Below are 20577 nucleotides of genomic sequence, written 5' to 3' on the forward strand. Positions count from 1 at the left end.
TTTTCAATCTGATAAACAGAACCTCTCCAGAGCTGTGGCTGCAGCACACAGGGCTGAGCTGAACCTTTGCCACTAACTTAAAAGGACGCACGTAATAACATTAACACAAAGTCAACATCTGAAGTGTTATGATCTGGTGGAGGGGTAAATATTATAACTCCCGTCGTTTGTCTAGTGGAAATTGACTGTAATATGCTCCTTTTGCGTCAGTAGTGCGTAGGTCTGACTGTGTTCAGAGATGTGATCTGTGACCATAGATGTGTCATAAACAGAGGTGATAAACAGCACAGACTGTACTGTATATATCTATGGTTCCGAGAAGAAGAGGAAGGCACAAAGCATCAGGCAGCAGCCTCTGTGGGGGAGTGGCACGAGCTCAATCAGGAACACCGGAGCTAGCGTAGCCATCAACACGCTAAGCCCACTGTTTATCTGCACATTTGATCCAATATTCACAATGGACTTGAATCAGGTGTTGTCTGACCTCGAAGGAGGAAACCATGATGACATCGAGCAGCTTCTACAGCGGTATAACCAAGAGGTGAGTCCAGACGCGTCTTTTATCAGACCAAAACAAACAGGATAGCTAACGTTAGCCTAGCATCGCTAGCATGCTAGCTGAACACTCTAAAAACTAAATATACATTGTTTTTACTATTTGAATCATCGAATACCAGTAAAATGACGCAGTAGACCGTTCTGACATTGAAATAGCTCATATATAAACTCATCTGTTTCAGTTTGTTCATGCTAGCTACGTATCCAGAGGGATGCAAAGTATCAATTATCAACGTGTTTAACCGGTTTATATGTCTGCCACATGCTCCTTCTGAGACTTTCGCTCATGAAAATGAGCTTTGTCTTTCAGAACAGCCGCACCTTCACGTTTGACCAGAAGGAAGAAGCCCTGCGGATTGTAAGTGTCACCTCCTCCTTCCTCTTGGACACTGTTGGCTATGTGCTATGTTTAATCTCTTTAATGGTTTCTCATCGCAGAAACTGTGTCAGAGTACTTTGACAGTCCTCAGGCGGCAGGTGCCCTACAGCTGTCAGAGGACGTGTTTGGAAACACTGCGCATCATGTCCAGAGATAAGCGCGTCCTGTCGCCGGTGGCAACCAGAGAGGGGATGCTGACCCTGAGTGCTATGGCCAGGCTGAGCACGGGAGAGGAGGCAGAGCACAGCCGCAATGGCCTCCAGGAAGATACTCTGTCAGAGGAGGAAGAGAGAGTGGTGGTTGAAGCCTTAAAATGTCTATGCAATGTGGTTTTCAACAGCCCCACAGCCCAACAGGTCAGTGTGGAGGTGCAGCTTGCCCCGGCTCTGTGTGGTAAACTGCACAGCGCTCACACGTGGCATCATGAAGTAGGTTTGTTCACACTGCGCCTCCTTTTCCTGCTCTCTGCACTGCGGCCTGATCTGAGAATGTGCCTCAGAAAAGACTGTCAAGCTGTGACTCTGCTCACTAAGATGTTGGAGCACACACTGGACATTCATTGGGTGGGTCCTTATGAGGCAGCCCGCCCAGATCCACAGGCCCTGCCTATTCCTGCAGAGGGCAACGAGAGGGCCATGGAGGCACTGAAAGCCTTGTTTAATCTCACACTCAATGATCCAGATGGGGAGGTAAGTTGTATAAGTACATTAGTAGGGTTGTCAAATGTATCAAAAAGCCAATACCAATCGATACTAAAACTAGTATTGAACCTAGATACTCATTTGAGCACACTGTATCTAAGTGTGACACCAGCAAAGCAATAATGTGGTGGCAAAGGGACAACAAAACAGACGATTTACTACACATCACATCTCAAATCCTAGTGGGATAACCGTGGATATCAGTATTCCAATGCCAGTAAAAATGCCTTCACTTAATATATATTTTGTCATTATTCTTGTGAACTTAAGTGGATGCAGGATTGAAAGTCTCATGACCACTGTAAGTTTTTGTTTTGTTTTATTAAGGCGCTATTCCTGTAGTTTATTTCTAAATCCCATGCAGATTGCCCTATGGTATTTAGAAACACTACTATGTCCTAATACATTTGTGTATGTTGTTAGGATTAGAGAGCTGCTGTAGTACCCTTGTTTAAATATGCCTACATAACCCTCTTAGGTTTTAATTGCACTTTCTTCACAGGAGGATGAGCATCAGTTCCGTGTCATTGTTGGCCTCCTCCGTCACCTGTTAATGTTGAAAACTGAAACAATGGAAAAAACAGAAGAGGTGCACAGGTATGCCTTTCTAAGCATGCTGGTGTCAAATGTCTCTTATTACAGTGCATAACAAGACTTGTCTAAATGCATTTTACATAGCAATATATATTTTACAACTTTGGATGCATTATATCCCATCATATTTTAACATTTTATACCTGTTGAATTATTGATTATTCCCTCCACCTCCTTAGATTATGTACACTACACTACTTACAACACTAGCATTTTGCCTCCAAGTGTTAATTTCATGCAAGAATGTTGGGAATCTGAGCCTATTGCTTGAAATTGAAACAGTGTCGTGTAAAAGTGACTGATTATCCTCTTGACCTGACATACTCGTCACGCCGATTAAACCCATTGTTCAAAAGAATGAGTGTGAAGGACTAAAGAGAAGACTGCGTTACATATACTGTGTGAAAACATTGCAGGGAAAATTTGCTTGTTTACATAATTTTTAATACTATCACTACTACCAGTACTAGTACTATGTGTAATATCACTACTACTAGTACTACTATTTAATCTACTGCTACTGCTGCTGCTGTTTTTGAAAACAAAAATAAAGACGTACATAATTTCTATTTTAGACAGATGCAGGTGGTTTCATGAAGTAATGTTGTAATTTAATCTTTTTTTCCCTACATTTTTGGTACATTTTCTGAAACATACTTGGTATTCTTTTAATATTCATACCTGTATAAAAATATAATATTTGCATAAAATACAATAACTATGGACCCTTTCCTGTTCTTTATAAGGTAAATCTATACTTTATATTCGTTTTTGCTCGTAGTCATGCTGTGAACTTATTAAATAACCTGCCGGTGTCCTGCCTGGATGTGCTGGTTGATTTGCCTGTTCAAGGAGGATCAGAGAATTACAATGGGAAGAACTTAGAGGCTGTACAGGTCCTGCTAGACTTCATGGAAAAACGCATTGACAGGGTAAGTGTTATCTGTGCTACAAGAATGATTAAAACTGAATAAAGATAATTACTAAAACAATGGAAATAGTTCAATTGAGTGTAACTTCTATTTGACTCACTTACTTAGGATCGGCAGAAGTATCAATACCCAGATACTATTAGAAACCAGTGCCAGGGTAATAAGTAAATGCTAAAAAGCAAAACATTATAAATATGCTTTTAGAGTGGTCTTGATCTGTAGTAAAACTAGTATTAGACCACATGATATGGAAGAAACTACATTGTTTGGAAAGTTTTTTTGCCTTTTCCTTATTACCAAACTAGAGTAAGTTTTTAGGTATTTCTTACTAAAATCTGAAACACAGCTAAAATATAAGTTGAATTGGTAACTCTTAGATTAGTTGGTTATTCAGTAAAGTAATAATTGGTGTACTAGTTAGTCGTTTAGCTGTTAGTTAAGCATTTATTTTGTTTTATTAACATTATTATGATTTAGTGTATGTACCAAAGCAGTGGTGTCAAACACATTTTCACCAAGGGCCACATCAGTAAAATGTCTGCTCTCAAAGGGCCAGATGTTAAATAAATCTAACAAATTTTTTAGCTTGTTAATTAACTTTCTGTATTTATTTCTTATACAAGTTACAAATATTGCATAAGCATTTGCCTAGATGTAAAATATGGCAGTGTAACTGCATATCTCCTGATAAATTGAGGTTTTTAACCATCATACTTTTTAATTTATCCTGTGGAGGGCCACATGAAATGATGTAGAGGACCACATTTGGCCCTCGGGCCTTGAGTATGACACATGTATACTAAAGGATCACTAACTGACTCTTAAGAGTTTTGATGAATAAAACATTTTACTGTATATTTCTAAACACCTCATGTCTTCATCAGCGTTCTAACTACAAAGAAGGCCTCACTCCTGTGCTCTGCCTTTTGACCGAAGCTTCTAGACATCACAGGGAGATCCGCAGATACCTCAAGGCTCAGGTGCACTTCTGTCAAAATGGGTTAAAATGCACTTTCTTTTTATGCATCCATTTGGTTAGAAAATAAGTTATAGGATCACTATAACTTTGCATAATAGTTTGAATGTCACAATATCAAATTTTGGTGTTATGGTTATTTTGAGAAAAACACATCACAATGATAATGGTAATCACAGTTGTTATTTTTCTGTTCTTTATGATTATATTATGATCATGATTGTCAAGTAACTAAATAATATTGTCATTCCTAATAGGTGCTTCCACCTCTGAAAAACCTTAAGGTCAAGCCTGAAGTTGGCAACACCATCAGAAACAAGTTGGTGCGTCTGATGACTCATGTGGACCTGGGGGTGAAGCACTCGGCTGCAGAGTTTCTGTTTGTGCTCTGCAAAGAAAAGGGTAAGTTATAACTGCTCAAGTCATAAATGTGAAAGATTCTCAAACAGTTATACTTTAACTTTTACATTCACTTTTTAAATTAACATCTCTTCAGTATTTTTTGTCATAATCTACTTTTTACTTTTACTCAACTTAATATTTTGAAATGTGTAAGTTAACAATAATCTTACTTGCGTAATACTGGCTATAGTCCACTCAAAACAAACCTTTTAGTCTCCATGGATATTGTTGGTTTGGTGGAGTCACATACTTGTCAAAATTCCATAAAATATAAGTATTTTCTGGCAATAAAAACTCCAGTAATTGAATAAATGAAAGATGGATACTGTACATTTAATGCCATACTGTGGAGCATTCCAGGCAAAGCAGTAACGTTTTCATGAGGCAAGTGTAAATCTTTATTTTCTATACAAAATTATAGAAAATTATATTGTTCAGACATGCCATATATTATATTTATGGGTTTAATCATTACATTGATCAACATAAACATCATTGATTGAGCGGTCAGATCCACTGATCCATAGGTTGGCGGTGCGATTCTAACTCGCACAGATCAATGTCGTTGTGTCCTTGGGCAAGACACTCAACCCACCTTGTACACCTGTACACTGGTGTGTGAATGTGTGTGTGAATGGGTGAGTGGTTCCTTGTTGTAAAGCGCTTTGAGTGCCTTGAAGGTGGAAAAGCGCTATAGAAAAATGAGACCATTTACCATATTATTAATGCTAAAACATAAACCAAAGATAGTTCTTAAGTTTGTCATTTTGATGCATAATATAGTATTGTCATAAAACGGCATACCACTGTGTGAGTTCCATTTCTGTGTTCTTTCATGTCTGCAGTGGCATCCCTGTTAAAGTACACGGGCTATGGGAATGCAGCTGGGTTACTCATGGCACGAGGACTGTTGAATGGAGGACAGGGAGAGACTCAGTACTCTGAGGGGGAAGATTCCGACACAGAGGAGTACATATCTGCCACCAAGTAAGTGTTTCATTTGACATTACATTACACCAGAGGTTTTTGACTGAATGTTCTTTCTAATTGCTGTAGCTTTGACATAATGAGTGGTTGTGAAGAGGAGCCACGGCCTAACCCCATAGAGGAGATGACTGAGGAGCAGAAGGAGTATGAGGCAGAGAAACTGATGAAAATCATCAATGAGATGAAAAGGTAAAAAATGACAGTCATTTTAATGTAAAAATGCATTAAGTACCAATAGAAAGAAAGCATCTAAAGATCTGGAGATGGGGGTGGGTCATGGGCACTATTTTTTTCTGCAGGGACAATAAGTGTACCTTAACTAAAACCTGTTTGCAATAAACCCTAGAGGACTCTCTATGATTTGATATATATGGCAGTATATGACAGCTAATCCAAGGTTCATTTGTCATCGTATAATGGTGAATGCATGTACGTTATATATCTGTAAAGTTTATCTATTTACAGACACTGTTTACAGTATTTTGCTTCCAGATTTCTTTTAAGGAAGCCGCTGTGTTTTCCCAACAAAACCTAGCTTGAACTTTCCCTTCTGAAAAACCCCACACTCCCCTTGTTCAAATTATTCATATTCTTTATTGTCTCCTCTATAAAGGCCCCTCCTTATTTGTGTTGACCTTTTGCTTTGAGAGCCTGGTCGAACACGATGCCCCTACAAAGGTAACACTGCACCCGCTCCTTGCCAACCAATTCATCAAAAGAAGAATCTCTAGCTGTTAGCTTCAATTAGACTCTGCGCGCTGCTGCAATGCATTCTGCCCCAAGCAAATGAAAGCTACCAGCATCATTATAATAGCTGCTTTTTTAATTACCACCTTAGCTTTTGGTTTTATTTTTCCCATTGCAAACAGCCAAGAGTGGACATACTAGACACATGCTAAACAAAGGTATTACGGTTTGGATGGAGACTATATAAGAAAGCCAACCTCGTCTTTGTGGAAAGCTGAGGAGCGGTTTTAATGAGGCACACGCAGCAGGATAAGAGCAAAATTCCTTCTCAAAAAAGCTGAATCCTCTTTTCTTCTCCTGGATAGGTTTAATGCCATAGTGTGGAACATTCCAGGGAAACCAGTAGCATTATTATTAGACAAGCAGGTGACAGACCCTCTACCAGAAAAGTTTACAGTGCACCTTTAAAGTGTAACATTTTGCTTTATACAAACATTACTCAGGTATGCCATATATTACATTATGTGTCTGATGTTATGAATACTAAAACTTAAATCTGACATTGCATCAAACCACTTTCTCTCCAGTATTTCAGATGTGTATTTTGTACCTATGAGAAGTATTGTTACAAAATATACTGTTCACAGTGGCCTCCCATTTAAAGTACAGGGGGAGGACACATACTAAACAAAGGCATTAGGGTTTGGACAGAAGAAAGCCAACCTCGTCATTGTGGAAAGCTGAGGAGAGGTTTTAATGAGGCGCATGCACTGGGATAAGAGCAAATTTCCTTCTCAGAAAGCAGCATCCTCCCTTTCTTCTTCTGCTTCTGTAAAAGATGACAGGCTTGTTTCCACTGAACAGGCTCTAAGGAGACCTACCAGAGCCTCACAGGAATGTCATGGGCTAACTGCTTAACTGGTGCTCCAATTAGCACATACTCTGTAGTCCCCGAGTCCACCATGTCTGCCTCTGCCACACGACACTGTCCAGAGGGAGGCTACAGGTGTAGTGATGTGGCACATACTGTGTGTTTGCACTGACATGTAGAGCTGCACAATGGAAAAAATATGCAATATTCAATAACAAATTTTGTTAAAATAAAAACATGATGGAGACTAAACTAAGACCAAAACCTGGTTTATTTTCAGATGAAATTTAGAATCATAATTTCAGTTTCAGTTTTCAAATGAACTGTGTCAAATTTGTAATAATGATAATTTTGAAATATACATACTAACGCTACTAGACATGGTACAAAATAATATGGCAGTCCATAGACATCAGAACGATTCATCTCGTGGTGTCCTTTAATACAGCGGCTCTCAAATGTTTCATACCAGTACCACCTAAGAAAACATTGCTTTCCGAGTACCACCAGATCTAAACCTGGTCTAAAACAGGACTATTCCAGGCCTGGTGCTAAATTAAGTGTAAAATTGGACTATGTCTAGTTTCTTGGTTAAAAGTGTTGTAGCAATGGCAAAGTCCCAGAAATCACAATTTCAATTCAATTTATTTGTAGTCATTGTCACAGAAGAACAACGGAATTGCGTTTGGAGCATCCCAACGAGATAACTATTTTCTACAGATTTTGTACCAGAGCATCTACTTAAAACTCATTTTGGCATCTTATTTTTACTGTCAGTTTCAAACATAATCCAGGTTTAGAATAATCTAATCAACTCAATCATCAAATTGGTCTACAATTAGAAGAAACATCACAATAAATTATCAGTATTATAAATGATTCATAATGCCGCCATAAGCAGATTTTTTTAGTACTTAATTATATTTTGATCTACGTCTAAACATCCCTCTGTTCACTGTGTACCCTCTGTAATGTGTGCGTAAAGTGTTTTTAAATGTTTGATGGTTAATTCATTGGGGTACATCATTCTAAAGGGAGGGGTGGGCGATGCACAGGGCAGGTATAATTGGATTAACATGAGGGGGCAGTCTTGGCTTTGAGGAGATTAGTGCGAGTGCGATCCTGTAATTAAACCTCCAAAGAAGAAGAGGAGCGGGACGGGCTGTGCGGAGAGGCCGACCACAGAAGGGGGGCCTCATGAGGGCTCTTGAGGTTTTTTACTTGTTGGGAGTAAGAGCAGAGGAGAGCCTCTTTAGGTGGAAGAATGTCAGAATGCTGAAGGCTAACACATATTATTTTGGAGGAAGAGTAGTCAGCCACAGAGTAAAAGTTGCTTCAAAATAACACATTGCTAGTCAAGAAAGAGTACAACTAAAGTGTTTGGGGAAACTACTACTCAAACAGGTATAATTCTAAGAGTAAGTGTCTATTTACTGTATATTTCAGTTTAAGTTTTTCATCTCGTCATGACATCTTGCCCTGCTCCTATTTAAATGTGAAATATGAATGCAATTGTGTCCAAATGTATGTTAAAATAATGTAGTTTTAAATGACTGTGGTATTGAAAATTGAATATGAATGATAATGACTGTAACTTGTGTTCCAAAGTATATCAAATGAATTCCTTTGTGTCCACAGACATGACGTGTTCCGCCCGATGGTGGTGAGGCCTGATGGGAGACTGGGGCCTCTGGAGGAGAAACTGCACGAGCCCATTGAAGAAGACCCGGCCTCAGATTCAGACTAGAGTGCTTGGATTGTACATATAAAGTCTATCTACAGCCTATGCTAGTGCTCCACATGTAGAACCACTGTCACTGCTGGAAACTGTAAGGACACTACCAGAGTCCACTTTATCAAGAGAGGTTGAAGAGTAGCTATTGTGCTTCTTAGATAAGGTTTATTAAGATCAGAAAATGAATGTAACCATCTTTACTGTTGAGTTGTGTGCACTAGGTTAACTTGTGGTTGCCATGTTTAGTCTGACAGTCAAATTAGCTGGCCTTGGAGAGACACTTGTTTTCTTAGTTGCACTCTAAATTTTTATGGCCACAAATTATTTAATAATGAATTCAAACAGAGCACATGACTTTAGACATTTCTTTATTATATCTAAGCATCATGTCATAGAATCAGCCTACGTTTACTTCTTTTTGAAACACCATTCCTTTGTTTCTCTGCATTTTATATTTTTATTTAAGTTGAAGTGCACATTATATTTATCTGTACAATCATAAAAGAATACTGTTCTGATAATGTTTTCTAATATGGATTTTGCCAAATGCATGTTTTTTTTTCTTAATGTGAAATTTTTATTGACAAATTTCGTAGTCACTATTTGTGAGTACTTTTAATGCTGCCATTGGAGTCTTGAATATTTCCTACTTGAAATGCAACTTGATAAAAATATTAATTGACCAAATAAGAGTAAAGCTTATAACAAGTAAACACATTTTTTCTGTAATTTAAAAAAAATATATTTAAACTTGCATGTCACTCCTACTTCAGAAACTAAACAGTTCTTTCTTTGCACAATGTTTGTATACCTGAAGAGCATTATGTTTTATGTAGTCAGTCTGAGTCTACTACTGAAAAATAAAATGAAGATGAGAGAGAATGTGTTTATTTACAAAACCATCAAATCTTTTATTAAATATGGTTTAAAACAGAAGGATAGATTGTGCATAAAAACAAACAAGTGGTAAAATCATGTAGGAATTATTGCACTATTCTACGAATGTTGAGTCCAAGCTCCACAATAAGTGCTTCTGTGATTTGTCCATTTTACCATGAACATGGTGAGCAGCTGAAACTAATATGTAGAGTGTGCAACATATGAAAACCAGTACATTTGATTTATAACTCGCCCAGGTAATATAGTCAGTCAACGGCTCTCAGCTCCTGGTCTGCAGCTCAGACTGTTGGCAGTGCGTCCTACTGCCGATCTACAAAAAACAACACCATTTCTCTTAAGTGTCAAGTAATGAACTTTACAGGTTAGACCACTCATTTCACAAAACCATTAGTATAATTATGTTGACTAAGAGTTTACTAAAAATCTTGCCTAGTTTTTCATTTTGGTGAAGTTTAGAATTTGGCTTCCTGTTTGGACATGTGCAGCAGATATGACACGTAGAGGTAATTCCTGGAGCCATAACTCGTCTAATTTGCACAATTAATGTAATTACATTAATTACAATAAATGACTAAACTTAAGTGCAAGGAAGACATTTTTCTAGCAGTTTAAACCTTTATTTAAAAATGGTCCCTACACTATTTCCTGGATTTTTGTGCATTTTTCCACTAACGCCACTTAACTGTAGTGAAAACTATGATAAATATTTACAAGTACTATCCCACTCAAAACAAGTAATAATTATGAGTAAAACATGAAAACCTGTTAAATTCACCAAAAGTCAAACTCATAATCGACTTCTCATAGATGGCACCTTACTTCTTCTTGCACTCTCATGATTTCTTCAATGTCGTCGTTCCATCCGAGCATCTGAGCAAACCTCCGCACCAAATCCTCCAGGTCCCCTAGTTCCACATAGTCCTTTTTTCGCCTTGGGACCTTTGCAAATGGACCGACAGTGTTCCGATTCAGGAGCAGGCGAGGCACAGAGGGGCGGACTGTGTTCACCAAACTGGCAAATGGCTCAATCTAAAGTATAACATGTGAAAAATCATTTATTAGTATTTATTACAGCTTAACAGTGTATTCTATATTAAGTAACTTTAAGTAACACAGTATACCAAATAACAGTTCCTCTTCGGGATATTATTTGCCTTGAATGTTCTCCAGTATGGCAGAAAATGCATTTATCTAGCATGTATTTTATTTCTCAAAAATGCCTTGAATAACATGTAATTTTACTATGAATGGTGCTGCTTCTCCACAGATCACTTTGGAACATTCTAAGCAACAACATCTCCATGGAGACAAGCAGGAAAGGTACACCTTTAATGCTACAGTGCAATTTAACTGATGTTTACCTGTAAGGATGTGCCCATGATCAAAAGCAGATCAGCTTTTGGGAAGTCTTCAGTATTCAAAAAATATTTCTGTGGGAGATCCTCCCCAAAAAATACAACATCAGGTTTAACAGTGGCAGCGCAGAAGGAGCACGTCGGGATCTTGTCATTCATGATAGCATCCTGGGAAAAAAAAAAAAAAAAAAGTTATTGTGTAATGTTACTCCAATTTCTAAAAAAAAGTGACTGCTCAATGTGTTGTTCACATGAAAGGTTAACATTAGATTCAAGACATTTATTTGGAATAGTGCTTTTGTTTTGTGGTAACTGCGCTAGACCTTGGCCTCCTCGGCTGGATAAGGGGTGTAGCAGAGATGGCAGGATGCAGAGGCGAAGGAGCCGTGAGCCTCAACAAGTTTGTCCTCTGGGATGCCACATGCTGAAAAATAAAAGGTAAGTTATTCATGGATATTAGATAAGAGGTGGGTAGAGAAGACAAAAATGTAAGAATACTGTTATGTCAAAATAACATTGACCAGAAGTACAAAGATAGTGGTCCATGAAACTGGAAACAGTATTTAGTAACAGTAACAGTATTCAGGGAAACTACTATTCATGTAAGTGTATTTGTATCATCATGTTATCTTTTATCACTCTGCTATAGTCGCTGAACACATCGTATTAACATGTTTTACAAGTTTAACTTTTGTTTTTGCTTTGAATCTACTGTACATTTATGTCATGCTTTTGTATATTTATGGAGAGAGTTCGTGTGGGTGATGGGTGATGTCGGCTTGTGGGCGGAGCATTGGACAGAATGGTCTATACTACATGCTTACACAAATACTCAAACATGCATGGATGACATCTAAAACTTCTTCAGGCATGTTTTTGAACATTAACACATGGTTGAGATTTTGAAAAAGATTTGTATACCTCCTTTTTAAATAATGCATAAAATCAGTTTTTCTCTCATGAAAGGATTAAAATGAGAAAATGTAAATCTTATCTAAAGGAACGGTGCAAAATGTGAAATATAATCTACATAAAACTGACATTGGAATGCTTTGTGTATTAATGAAAGTACTAGAAACTTGTCATACAATCTGAACAGTCTAACATACATTTTTCAAGCCCGTCTATGTTCTGTGTGTACATTCGGAGCAGCAGGCCTTTTTGGTGGAGCGTTCGAATGAAATAGTGGATGTAGTTGGGCCGGTGGTTGCCTGGATACAGCGATTTGGCCAATGAGAAGAAAGGCAGCGGGTCGTTTGTGAAGTAGTCGATGTTGAAAATGGACTCAGGATACGGGATGTTGTACTTCTCTAGGTTGGCGTACAGACCTGTTCCTGGAGTTCTGAAAAAATAAAATAAAATTTGGAACAGGGACGCCATTTTGCAAGCTTTTTTATTTTAAAAGGCAATTTGTGTAGAAAACCTGAAAATGTAATAGAGTTTCATGTTGTTTATGCTTTATAGTAATTACAAAAAATACAATGTGCTCCCTTCTTTTCAAACCATGGGCTCTTGTATGTAGCTCACCTAAAGTCTGGGATTCCACTGGCCGTGCTGATTCCTGCTCCAGCCACAACCACGATGTTTTTACATCGTCCGAGCTTCATGAGTCTAACCACAGCTGCCAGACCATGATCCAGCAGCTTCAGAGTGGAGGGACTGACCGGAGGCTGTTCACCAATGTCTAGATGAATTCTTGAGAAAAAGTGTTTTAATAAAAGTATTTAGTCATTTTGTGTTTATTCCATTTTATTCAGATGCTTTGTGGCGAAAAAAAAAAAGGACCTTAAAAACATGTAATACCTTTCCTGTCCTTTGACGCTCATTTGGCTCAGGTCTTGAACCAGAGCAGAGTCATTTTCTTTGCGCTGTTTTCCGTATGATTTCTGTACATCTGAGTCTCCAGAGGTGGCAGTGCTGCGTCTGTTCTGAGAGCTGCGTGTCGTCCTGGTTTTATCCCTGCTGCTCCTGGACCTGTGCATTGCTACACCTGCAAAGACAAATTACAAGAGAAATCTTCAATCTTGAATTAAATTCATGGTAAAACAGGAAACATAAGGCAATCCAAATGAGACTATGCAAGTTTTTCCTTTTTTTCCCCTAGAGGTTTTGTAGCAACTGATGAAGGATTGGAAAGGTCAAAACAAGTGATTTCCATGTTTACATACAACAACTGACAAATGCAATACATATTACCTGTAGTTCAGAGAATAGACTTTAAAGCAGCTCTATGTGAACAAGTCTCTCCATGGACCAGCACCAAAGAACATCTCCCACATGTTAGAGCCACATGAACCATCTCACATGAGGAGGACTTCAGGGACTGGCCTCCTGCTGGTGCTAGAGTCAGGACTAAATCAGGTCTAAACCAGGACTAAACCTGGTGAATCACTTTTTTGCAGCTAAAACTTGGAAGAGTCTTCCTGAAGATGTTCACTTGACTAAAAGAGAAAAGTGCAGAATAAAACCCTTTCAATGTTCATTTTACGATAATTATTTATGACTTATGTTTTGATTTATTGTATTGTGATTTTAATGTCTTTATTATGTAAAGCACTTTGTACAGCACAATTTGTAGTAATTCAAATAAACTTGCCTTGTAGTTTCATTAACTCCATTAGTAATTAGTGATATATGCAATATTCTTATTTTGCATATTGTCAAAACAGTTATAATTTTGTTGGCAACCAATCTTCCTCTTTCTAGATTTGAAACAGAAGCTCAAATCTTTAGGTAACATTTAAGTATTCTGTGTATGAAATGGATACAAAGCAGTCTCTTCTCACAATGACCAAACACAACAGGCCAATAATCTGAAACATGTTTGTCAAGGGAACACAAACATTTATTTTATACTCAAATGAATGAAGTTACATTTCAAATCCTTCTGTTGTACCAATAATGTATTATGATACAAAGAGATGTTTCCTTATTGAAAAAAGACGTTATATTAAATCAACTAAATTATTTCTCATGTTGTGACTTGTCGTTTTCAAAAATAGATTGTTTAGTCATTTTCATTTTTGCATCTTTATGTCTTACAGTCTAATATGTAGCAGATTATTTGGAGTTTTCTTTCATGAGCTTAAACGGTGCATTTAAAAACTTGTTAGACTAGAATCACCCTCTTTAGGTGGGTCCTTTGCACAGAGAGCCTCACACGGTTTAAAAGTGTCAACAGTGGAACAAAAGCTAATGGCTGCAATATATTGAGCCCTCCTTTAGTGCTGCGCAGCTATGCTAATACAGTCCACAGCTGTGGCAGCTTTACTGTGAGGCAAAGGCCGGGAGCAGGGAGAGGGGCCGGCTCCACAAAGGCCCGAGCAGAGGTGAAAAGAGCCGTACAACCAGTGTGTCAACAAACTATAGTCCAAACTATAGTCTATGTAACAGACCAGCTGTGAGTAAAAGGAGGCTGCCCCCTAACGGCCCCACACAAACACACAGACATGATACTGAGGCAGGACGAGCCGCCACAGAGGAAGGGGGGCAGAAAAGTTACATAGTGCTCCTTTAAACCAGGGATATTACACTTCTATGTGGTATTAAATGTCCACACATGACACATTTAGACCGCCATATTTCCTTTTATTTACTGAATTTGAGAAAACAACATAATAAAATGTATAATTATAGTCACTCCCCCTTCAGAGTACTATCACAACACAATCACCATGCCAATGAAACTACTGCACATCGCATCAGGTTTGTGAAGTTGTAGTGTATTGTGTCATGCTTTTATATATTTATGGAGAATTAGCATAGACGTAGGTTTTTGGGTGAAGCATTGGACACAGTGGTATTGCTAACCCTAAGGAGGGTTCAAATAGGGCCCGGGAAAGATCACTGGATTACTTCTGGCATGCTTTTGGGGAGGGAACAACATTATAACATGTTAGAAAGCTCAAAGTTTGTGCACTTGTGTCTCGACCTCGTCATCACTGCAATAAGCTGGTTTAAACTAAACTAACTATTGCAAGGTGCAGTCATTTCAAAAGCCATCCTGAAGCTAATTAGATATTCACTTATGTCAAATTGTGACTACACCAGCCTAATAATAAGCAGATGAGCGGTGATGGAAGGAGAAAGGGAGGCAGAGAGGGGAGGGAGAGAGGGTGCAAACTACCTCCTTGAGGAATGGGAGAGGGCTGATCAGGGAGGCAGCGCACAAAGAACACAAAAGAACTACAACCCATAAACAAGGAGGATTCTGGGGCTCCACAGGGCTGCACACAAGTGATTTCAGTAGCAGCTCGTCAATCTCCACAAACTGAACAGGGCAAAGAGGGAGCAGGAAAATCTGCAACAGTCGAGCAACAACTACCTCAAATAACAGGACTGTAGCTGGGTTATTTGGTTCTTAATCTGTTAGCAGAAACTGCATCATACTAAGACAAAGCCAGTTTGTCTTCATTCAAGACTTAAAGCTGCACTATGAAATCTTTCTGGTGAAGAGTTTGCCACCTGATTGTCTCCATGGAATATTATTGCACTGCCCGTTATGTTCCACTGTGACGTGAAATTGTCCATCTTACATTTATTTAAATCTTTGGCATTTCATTGCCAAAATGTCTTGGACAAAACATTTTACTCTCCAGATCTGACCTGTAACCAGTCTCCATGGAGATCGAGAGGTTTAATGCCATCCCATGGAACTTTCCAGGCAATGCAACATCATCACCCTTTGACACACGCTAGTGGCCCTTCACTAGAAACAGTGCACCTTTAATTAGGATGATTAATCATTTTAAATAAAATCATTAAAAAAAATTCCCCCTCAGGTCACTCAATCTTCTTTACCTCTGTGAGAAGAGAAGCCCCCGCATCTTTGGGGGGGCACATCCTGGTGAACTATTAAAAACCACAGGAGGCAGAGGCCAACGTTTGGTCTGGGCTCATCCCATAGAGACACTGCTGTGTACGGCCAATACATCAGGAGTATTATTAAAACACCGACATGAGGGAGGGCATCTAACCCACCACTCACATGGACTTGACTATTATATGACTACACAGGCCTTTTCTTTTTATTTAACATGAGTTTTTAAAGGGGAACTATGAAGCTTTTCTGGTGGAGGGTCAGCCACTGTCTTGTCGCCATGGAGACTAGAGATAGCCCGATATACCGGTTGGCTGATACATCAGGCTGATATTTGCTCTTTTAGCGTATTGTTTATCAGCTTTTTGGTGCATTCCCACCAAACGTCCCTAGTCATTACATAGGGCGAACATGAAAATCGCGTTTGGTGGCTGAGGCTGATATTTAATCTTGGCCGTTCTGCCTAAATAATATGTGTACAATTATATTCAACCAACGCGAAGAGGTAACTGCGGGAAAAAGTCAACACTGCAATAACCTAATAATTCTGCTCTTTTATTTACTACATTTAACTACAGACCATTACTACTGCGCAATCATTTATAACTCATAATATGAATTTCATATCTAAATAAGTAAATATTGTAAATAAAAGCACTTTGCAGCATTTTGTCCCGCCCTATTTTAAACTCGTTTCTCTTTAGTGGAGCTCTTGTTCAGGACCAAGTGTGCCCCAGACTCTGATGATTTCTCAACGACAATGAAAATCCTGTATAAATGACAAAAGGCTCAGCACAGATCCACTGCCCCTCGTCTCCTTCCAGGCCTTTCACTGGGCCCTTCAGTCAGAAAGCTGCAGCCCTGAGAGCAGTGGACCCCCAGAGGACCACCTACAGAGAGCTGCTCATATGAGGGGCACGCTGCTCCTTAGGGTGGTCCTGGTGCTCTCATTACACAGACTGCGTTACGTACAGCTAATTGAGAAATGGGTAATTGATTGCCTACAGAGGTTAGAAGGATTTCGGGGTGTAGGTATTCAGGCTCTTATCTGACTAATTGGTCAATGGTAGGACTTGGCAGTATGGTGACAAAACTCAAATCTGTCTAATGCCTGTGCCGCTACGCTACTTCTGTAAACATGGCCAAATATCTAAATATCATTGGGATTCTACATTTGGTGTATAGTTATGAGGTGGTGCATTGTCTTGGCAATTCACAAATTCTCTTAAATGCAGCTCTTTTTTTCCACCCACTCCTCCTATTGGTCACCTCCAGCAATGCATTTAACTAGGTCTGAAGATTAATCTCAGCTTAATTGAAATTTATACAACTTCATAGGGATGACAGTGGAAATTAGATGGTATGGACTGAACCATTTTGAAACTGAATCATGAATTTATTCTGCATTTTTCATACATTTCAGCTGAGCCTCCCTCCTCGTGCTTAAAGTCCTTTGGGTAAGTTTAACGAGGGGCTACCCCGGGCATTTAACTCCACAATCTAAGAGGAGACGTCTTTTTTGATCACTGCCGCTCCGAACACACGCCCGGTCACCATGGAAGCCTCTTCAATCAGGACTTAGTTTGAGAGGGGGCCGCTCGGTGTCGTCTTTGCCCCACCTGCTCGCTAATGATACGTCAATGCATGGAGCAAGTTTGTTAATAGGAGGACTCTGTATTGACACAAGGAAGAAAGGGGCAATGTGTTTTTTTTCTTCTTTTTGTATAGTTGTACCAAAACAAGAGAAGGAAAGACAAATAATGACCAGGGCTTTGTCAATGAAGCACCAGCTACTGAATGTTCAATTACACCTGCTGCAAAAACAGTCTGAAGATTTAGTCATTTGATATTTGCAAGAACAAAAAAAAAAAAAATCATAATTAAAATATTGTTGTTTTATGGTGCACTAGTGAAATAAGAATTGAGTCAACATGAAGGACAAGTAGAAGCCTTTGTACAGCTACATTAAACATAGTAGGGCTGCAACTAACAGTATTTTAGTAGTGGACTAGTCGGTGATTATTTTTTCAATTAGTCAGACTGCATAATTATTATTTCTATTGTAGATTTACACTTGAAAACAGATTTTAAAGCAGATAAACAGTAAGATAGAGAATTGTTCTGAATAGTGTACTTTTACCACAAGCCTTTGTATGGTTAAATTAATTGGTAGGAAGATGCATAATCGTTTCTGTGTAGACTTTGCACATGACTGGCGACAAGTGCGTCGGAGGAGAGGCACTTGACTGAAAGGTTTTAAGAAGACTCACACACACCATTTCACTCTTGGTTCAGTTTTATTAGTACAACAGCCCCTTCCGCTCCCCTTATGAGTAATCAACCAATCACAACAGTGGAAAAAAAATGCATTTACAATTAGACCCCAATGTAACCCTAATATTGTACATACTTCACTTCATACCAGTCTTTTGTGAGTTAAAACACACAGACAATGACTAGAGAAATATAAAGAATATTAACACACTGAAAAAGGTAACAATTGTATTCCATAATTCTGACATTTTTTAGCAAAATAAGTGGCGCCTCCAAGAGTTTACATGAACCTCCCTCACAGCTCAGAGAGAGGGAAAACTAAATGTAATTTTATCAGAATTTTTAAAATGTCAGAATTATGGAATACAATTGTTACCTTTTCAATGTGTTAATCTTTATATTTCTCTAGTCATTGTCCGTACGTTTTATCTCACAAAAGACTGGTGTAAAGTGAAGTATGTACGATATAGCGGTTACATTGGGGTCTAATTGTGAATGTATTTTTTTTCACTGTTGTGATTTTATAAGGGGAACGGAAAAGGCTGTGCTCACACCTGAGGAAGGTCGAAGAGCCCAAAACATACTAATAAAAGTGAGTAAAAGAGTCTTCTTAAAAAATATTTCAATCAAGATACATATCAGAACATAGTTGGACTTTGGCCGGTCACGATAACTACTGTCTTGGCGTAACATTCAATATATGAAAACAGGAACAATATATTTTGGGCTCAGTATGTATTGTGTGTGCAGTTTATTTGTAAAAGTGGGGAGATTTGGTGTATTTTTGTTGTAATACAATGATTAAGTCACTTCTATGGCTAATTAGCACTTCATTCTGTTATTTACTTGCTGCAGCTCTGGCCTTTTAATGATACAGTCCATTTTAAAATGGTTTACTGGATTATCTTGCATTGTTGTTATTGTGTCAAGTAGTATCAATATTACTGTTTATCGCAGTATATCTCTGCAGCGATATATCAGGTCAAAATGTGTTATCGTGATAAGTCGAGTTAGAATCCAACTCACCTATTTAAGTATTATTAATACAATAGCAAATTTAGAGTTTCAAAACACATCAGATGAGGCTAAAATGAATTAAGTGTGTTATTGCTGAAAATCACAACCAGCTGAGCACATAAATGAGATGATCATTTATTTCAATTGCCTAAATTTATTTGTCCTCATACAGCTGCATGTTCATTTGTGTTTAATTACATCTGAATGGTCTGTTTTCATATTGTGAATAGAGGGAGTTTTGTTTTAGACTTTTTTTTTTATTATTTTTCCACAAGGAAAAATTAGTAACGTGTCAGCGTATTATTATCTTTTATAGGATGGTGCTATAATGTAGCGTTCCTTTTGTCAAGTCAACAGCCTATGGCCTGTTATTTAACCAGTGTCTTTACCCCTGCAATGAGAATTATGTTAGAGCGCCCCCAGCTGGACATTATCACTCATTACGAAGTAACATGGCCAGAACATTATTGATGGGTTAAGTTTGCAAGAAAACCAACGCCAGTGATTAAAGTGCAATACCATAACAAACACGTGCAAAGACATGTCGTTTACACATCGTTTACACATCGTTTACACAGAGTTTATCACAGAGTTTATCACAGAGTTTATCACAGAGTTTATCACAGAGTTTATCACAGTTTGCGTGTTCTTACCTGTATGTGCGCAGATGTTCACTTGAATGAACAGGCGACTGGAACGACTCCACTGAACTTATGAACTAAAATAAAACATGGAGAGGTTTTTCTGCAAAGATAAAAAAAAAATGACCATTCAGTGCGACAAGAGATCAGAAATGTGTCGCTCGCTCTGCGGGATTTTGTTTGCGGAACTTCAAAACTCTGGACAAGGCGGGAAACAGGCAGGACGGTCACGTGACCCTCCATTTCCGCTATTATTATAAACATTATGTGTGTAAAATTAAGATTTGGTAACTTTAACCAAACCTAACACGAATATGGGGCTGCCAAAGCAAACTGCGTTTGGTTGAATATATAAAATTTATTTCAGATCATTTGTGCAAGTAGCATAGATCAGATGCCCTACCACGACACGCGCTCCTCACGGCGGCCTCTGATTGGACACTTCTGAAACACTTGAGTTTGATTTGGGAGAAAAAAGAGACATCAACTTTAAGCAGATGTATCCATGGATCTGTTAAATAAAGGTATCACAAGGTATGTAAACCTAGGCTTTTATTAGTCCTAAACTGTGCTTGTGGTAAATAATAAGGACACTGCTCCATGTTGCTTCTTTCTATTATTAAAATGTTTTAAATATAATATAAACTAATCTGCACATCAGACTGTCTACAGCCCGATGAGTGCCCGGATGAACCTGAGACTACAGGTGCTGTAAGTCTTTATTTCTCCAGAGGGCGCTCTTGTCTTGC

General features: G+C 38.5%; 2 protein-coding genes across 2 annotated transcripts; one reads left to right on the forward strand and one right to left on the reverse strand.

Annotated features, from left to right (window-relative positions):
* The first annotated feature begins 176 nt into the window (after positions 1-176).
* On the forward strand, positions 177-9723 carry ric8b (RIC8 guanine nucleotide exchange factor B). The gene is made up of 10 exons (XM_033968198.2): positions 177-541; positions 869-916; positions 997-1626; positions 2141-2235; positions 3014-3164; positions 4049-4144; positions 4398-4542; positions 5388-5529; positions 5599-5718; positions 8726-9723. The coding sequence occupies exons 1-10, from the start codon at positions 458-460 to the stop codon at positions 8832-8834; spliced, it is 1620 nt and encodes a 539-aa protein (XP_033824089.1). The 5' UTR covers positions 177-457; the 3' UTR covers positions 8835-9723.
* On the reverse strand, positions 9716-19881 carry si:dkey-103i16.6 (uncharacterized protein LOC557125 homolog). Its single transcript, XM_055222594.1, has 8 exons — positions 19841-19881; positions 12881-13067; positions 12605-12772; positions 12187-12419; positions 11401-11501; positions 11084-11245; positions 10542-10751; positions 9716-10032 (listed from the first exon to the last, which is right to left on the reverse strand). Exons 2-8 carry the CDS (start codon positions 13057-13059, stop codon positions 9982-9984), a joined length of 1104 nt encoding a protein of 367 aa, XP_055078569.1. The 5' UTR covers positions 13060-13067; positions 19841-19881; the 3' UTR covers positions 9716-9981.
* Positions 19882-20577: the final 696 nt, after the last annotated feature.

Source organism: Periophthalmus magnuspinnatus, chromosome 6 (genome assembly GCF_009829125.3).
Source record: "Periophthalmus magnuspinnatus isolate fPerMag1 chromosome 6, fPerMag1.2.pri, whole genome shotgun sequence".
Taxonomy (NCBI): Eukaryota; Metazoa; Chordata; class Actinopteri; order Gobiiformes; family Gobiidae; genus Periophthalmus; species Periophthalmus magnuspinnatus.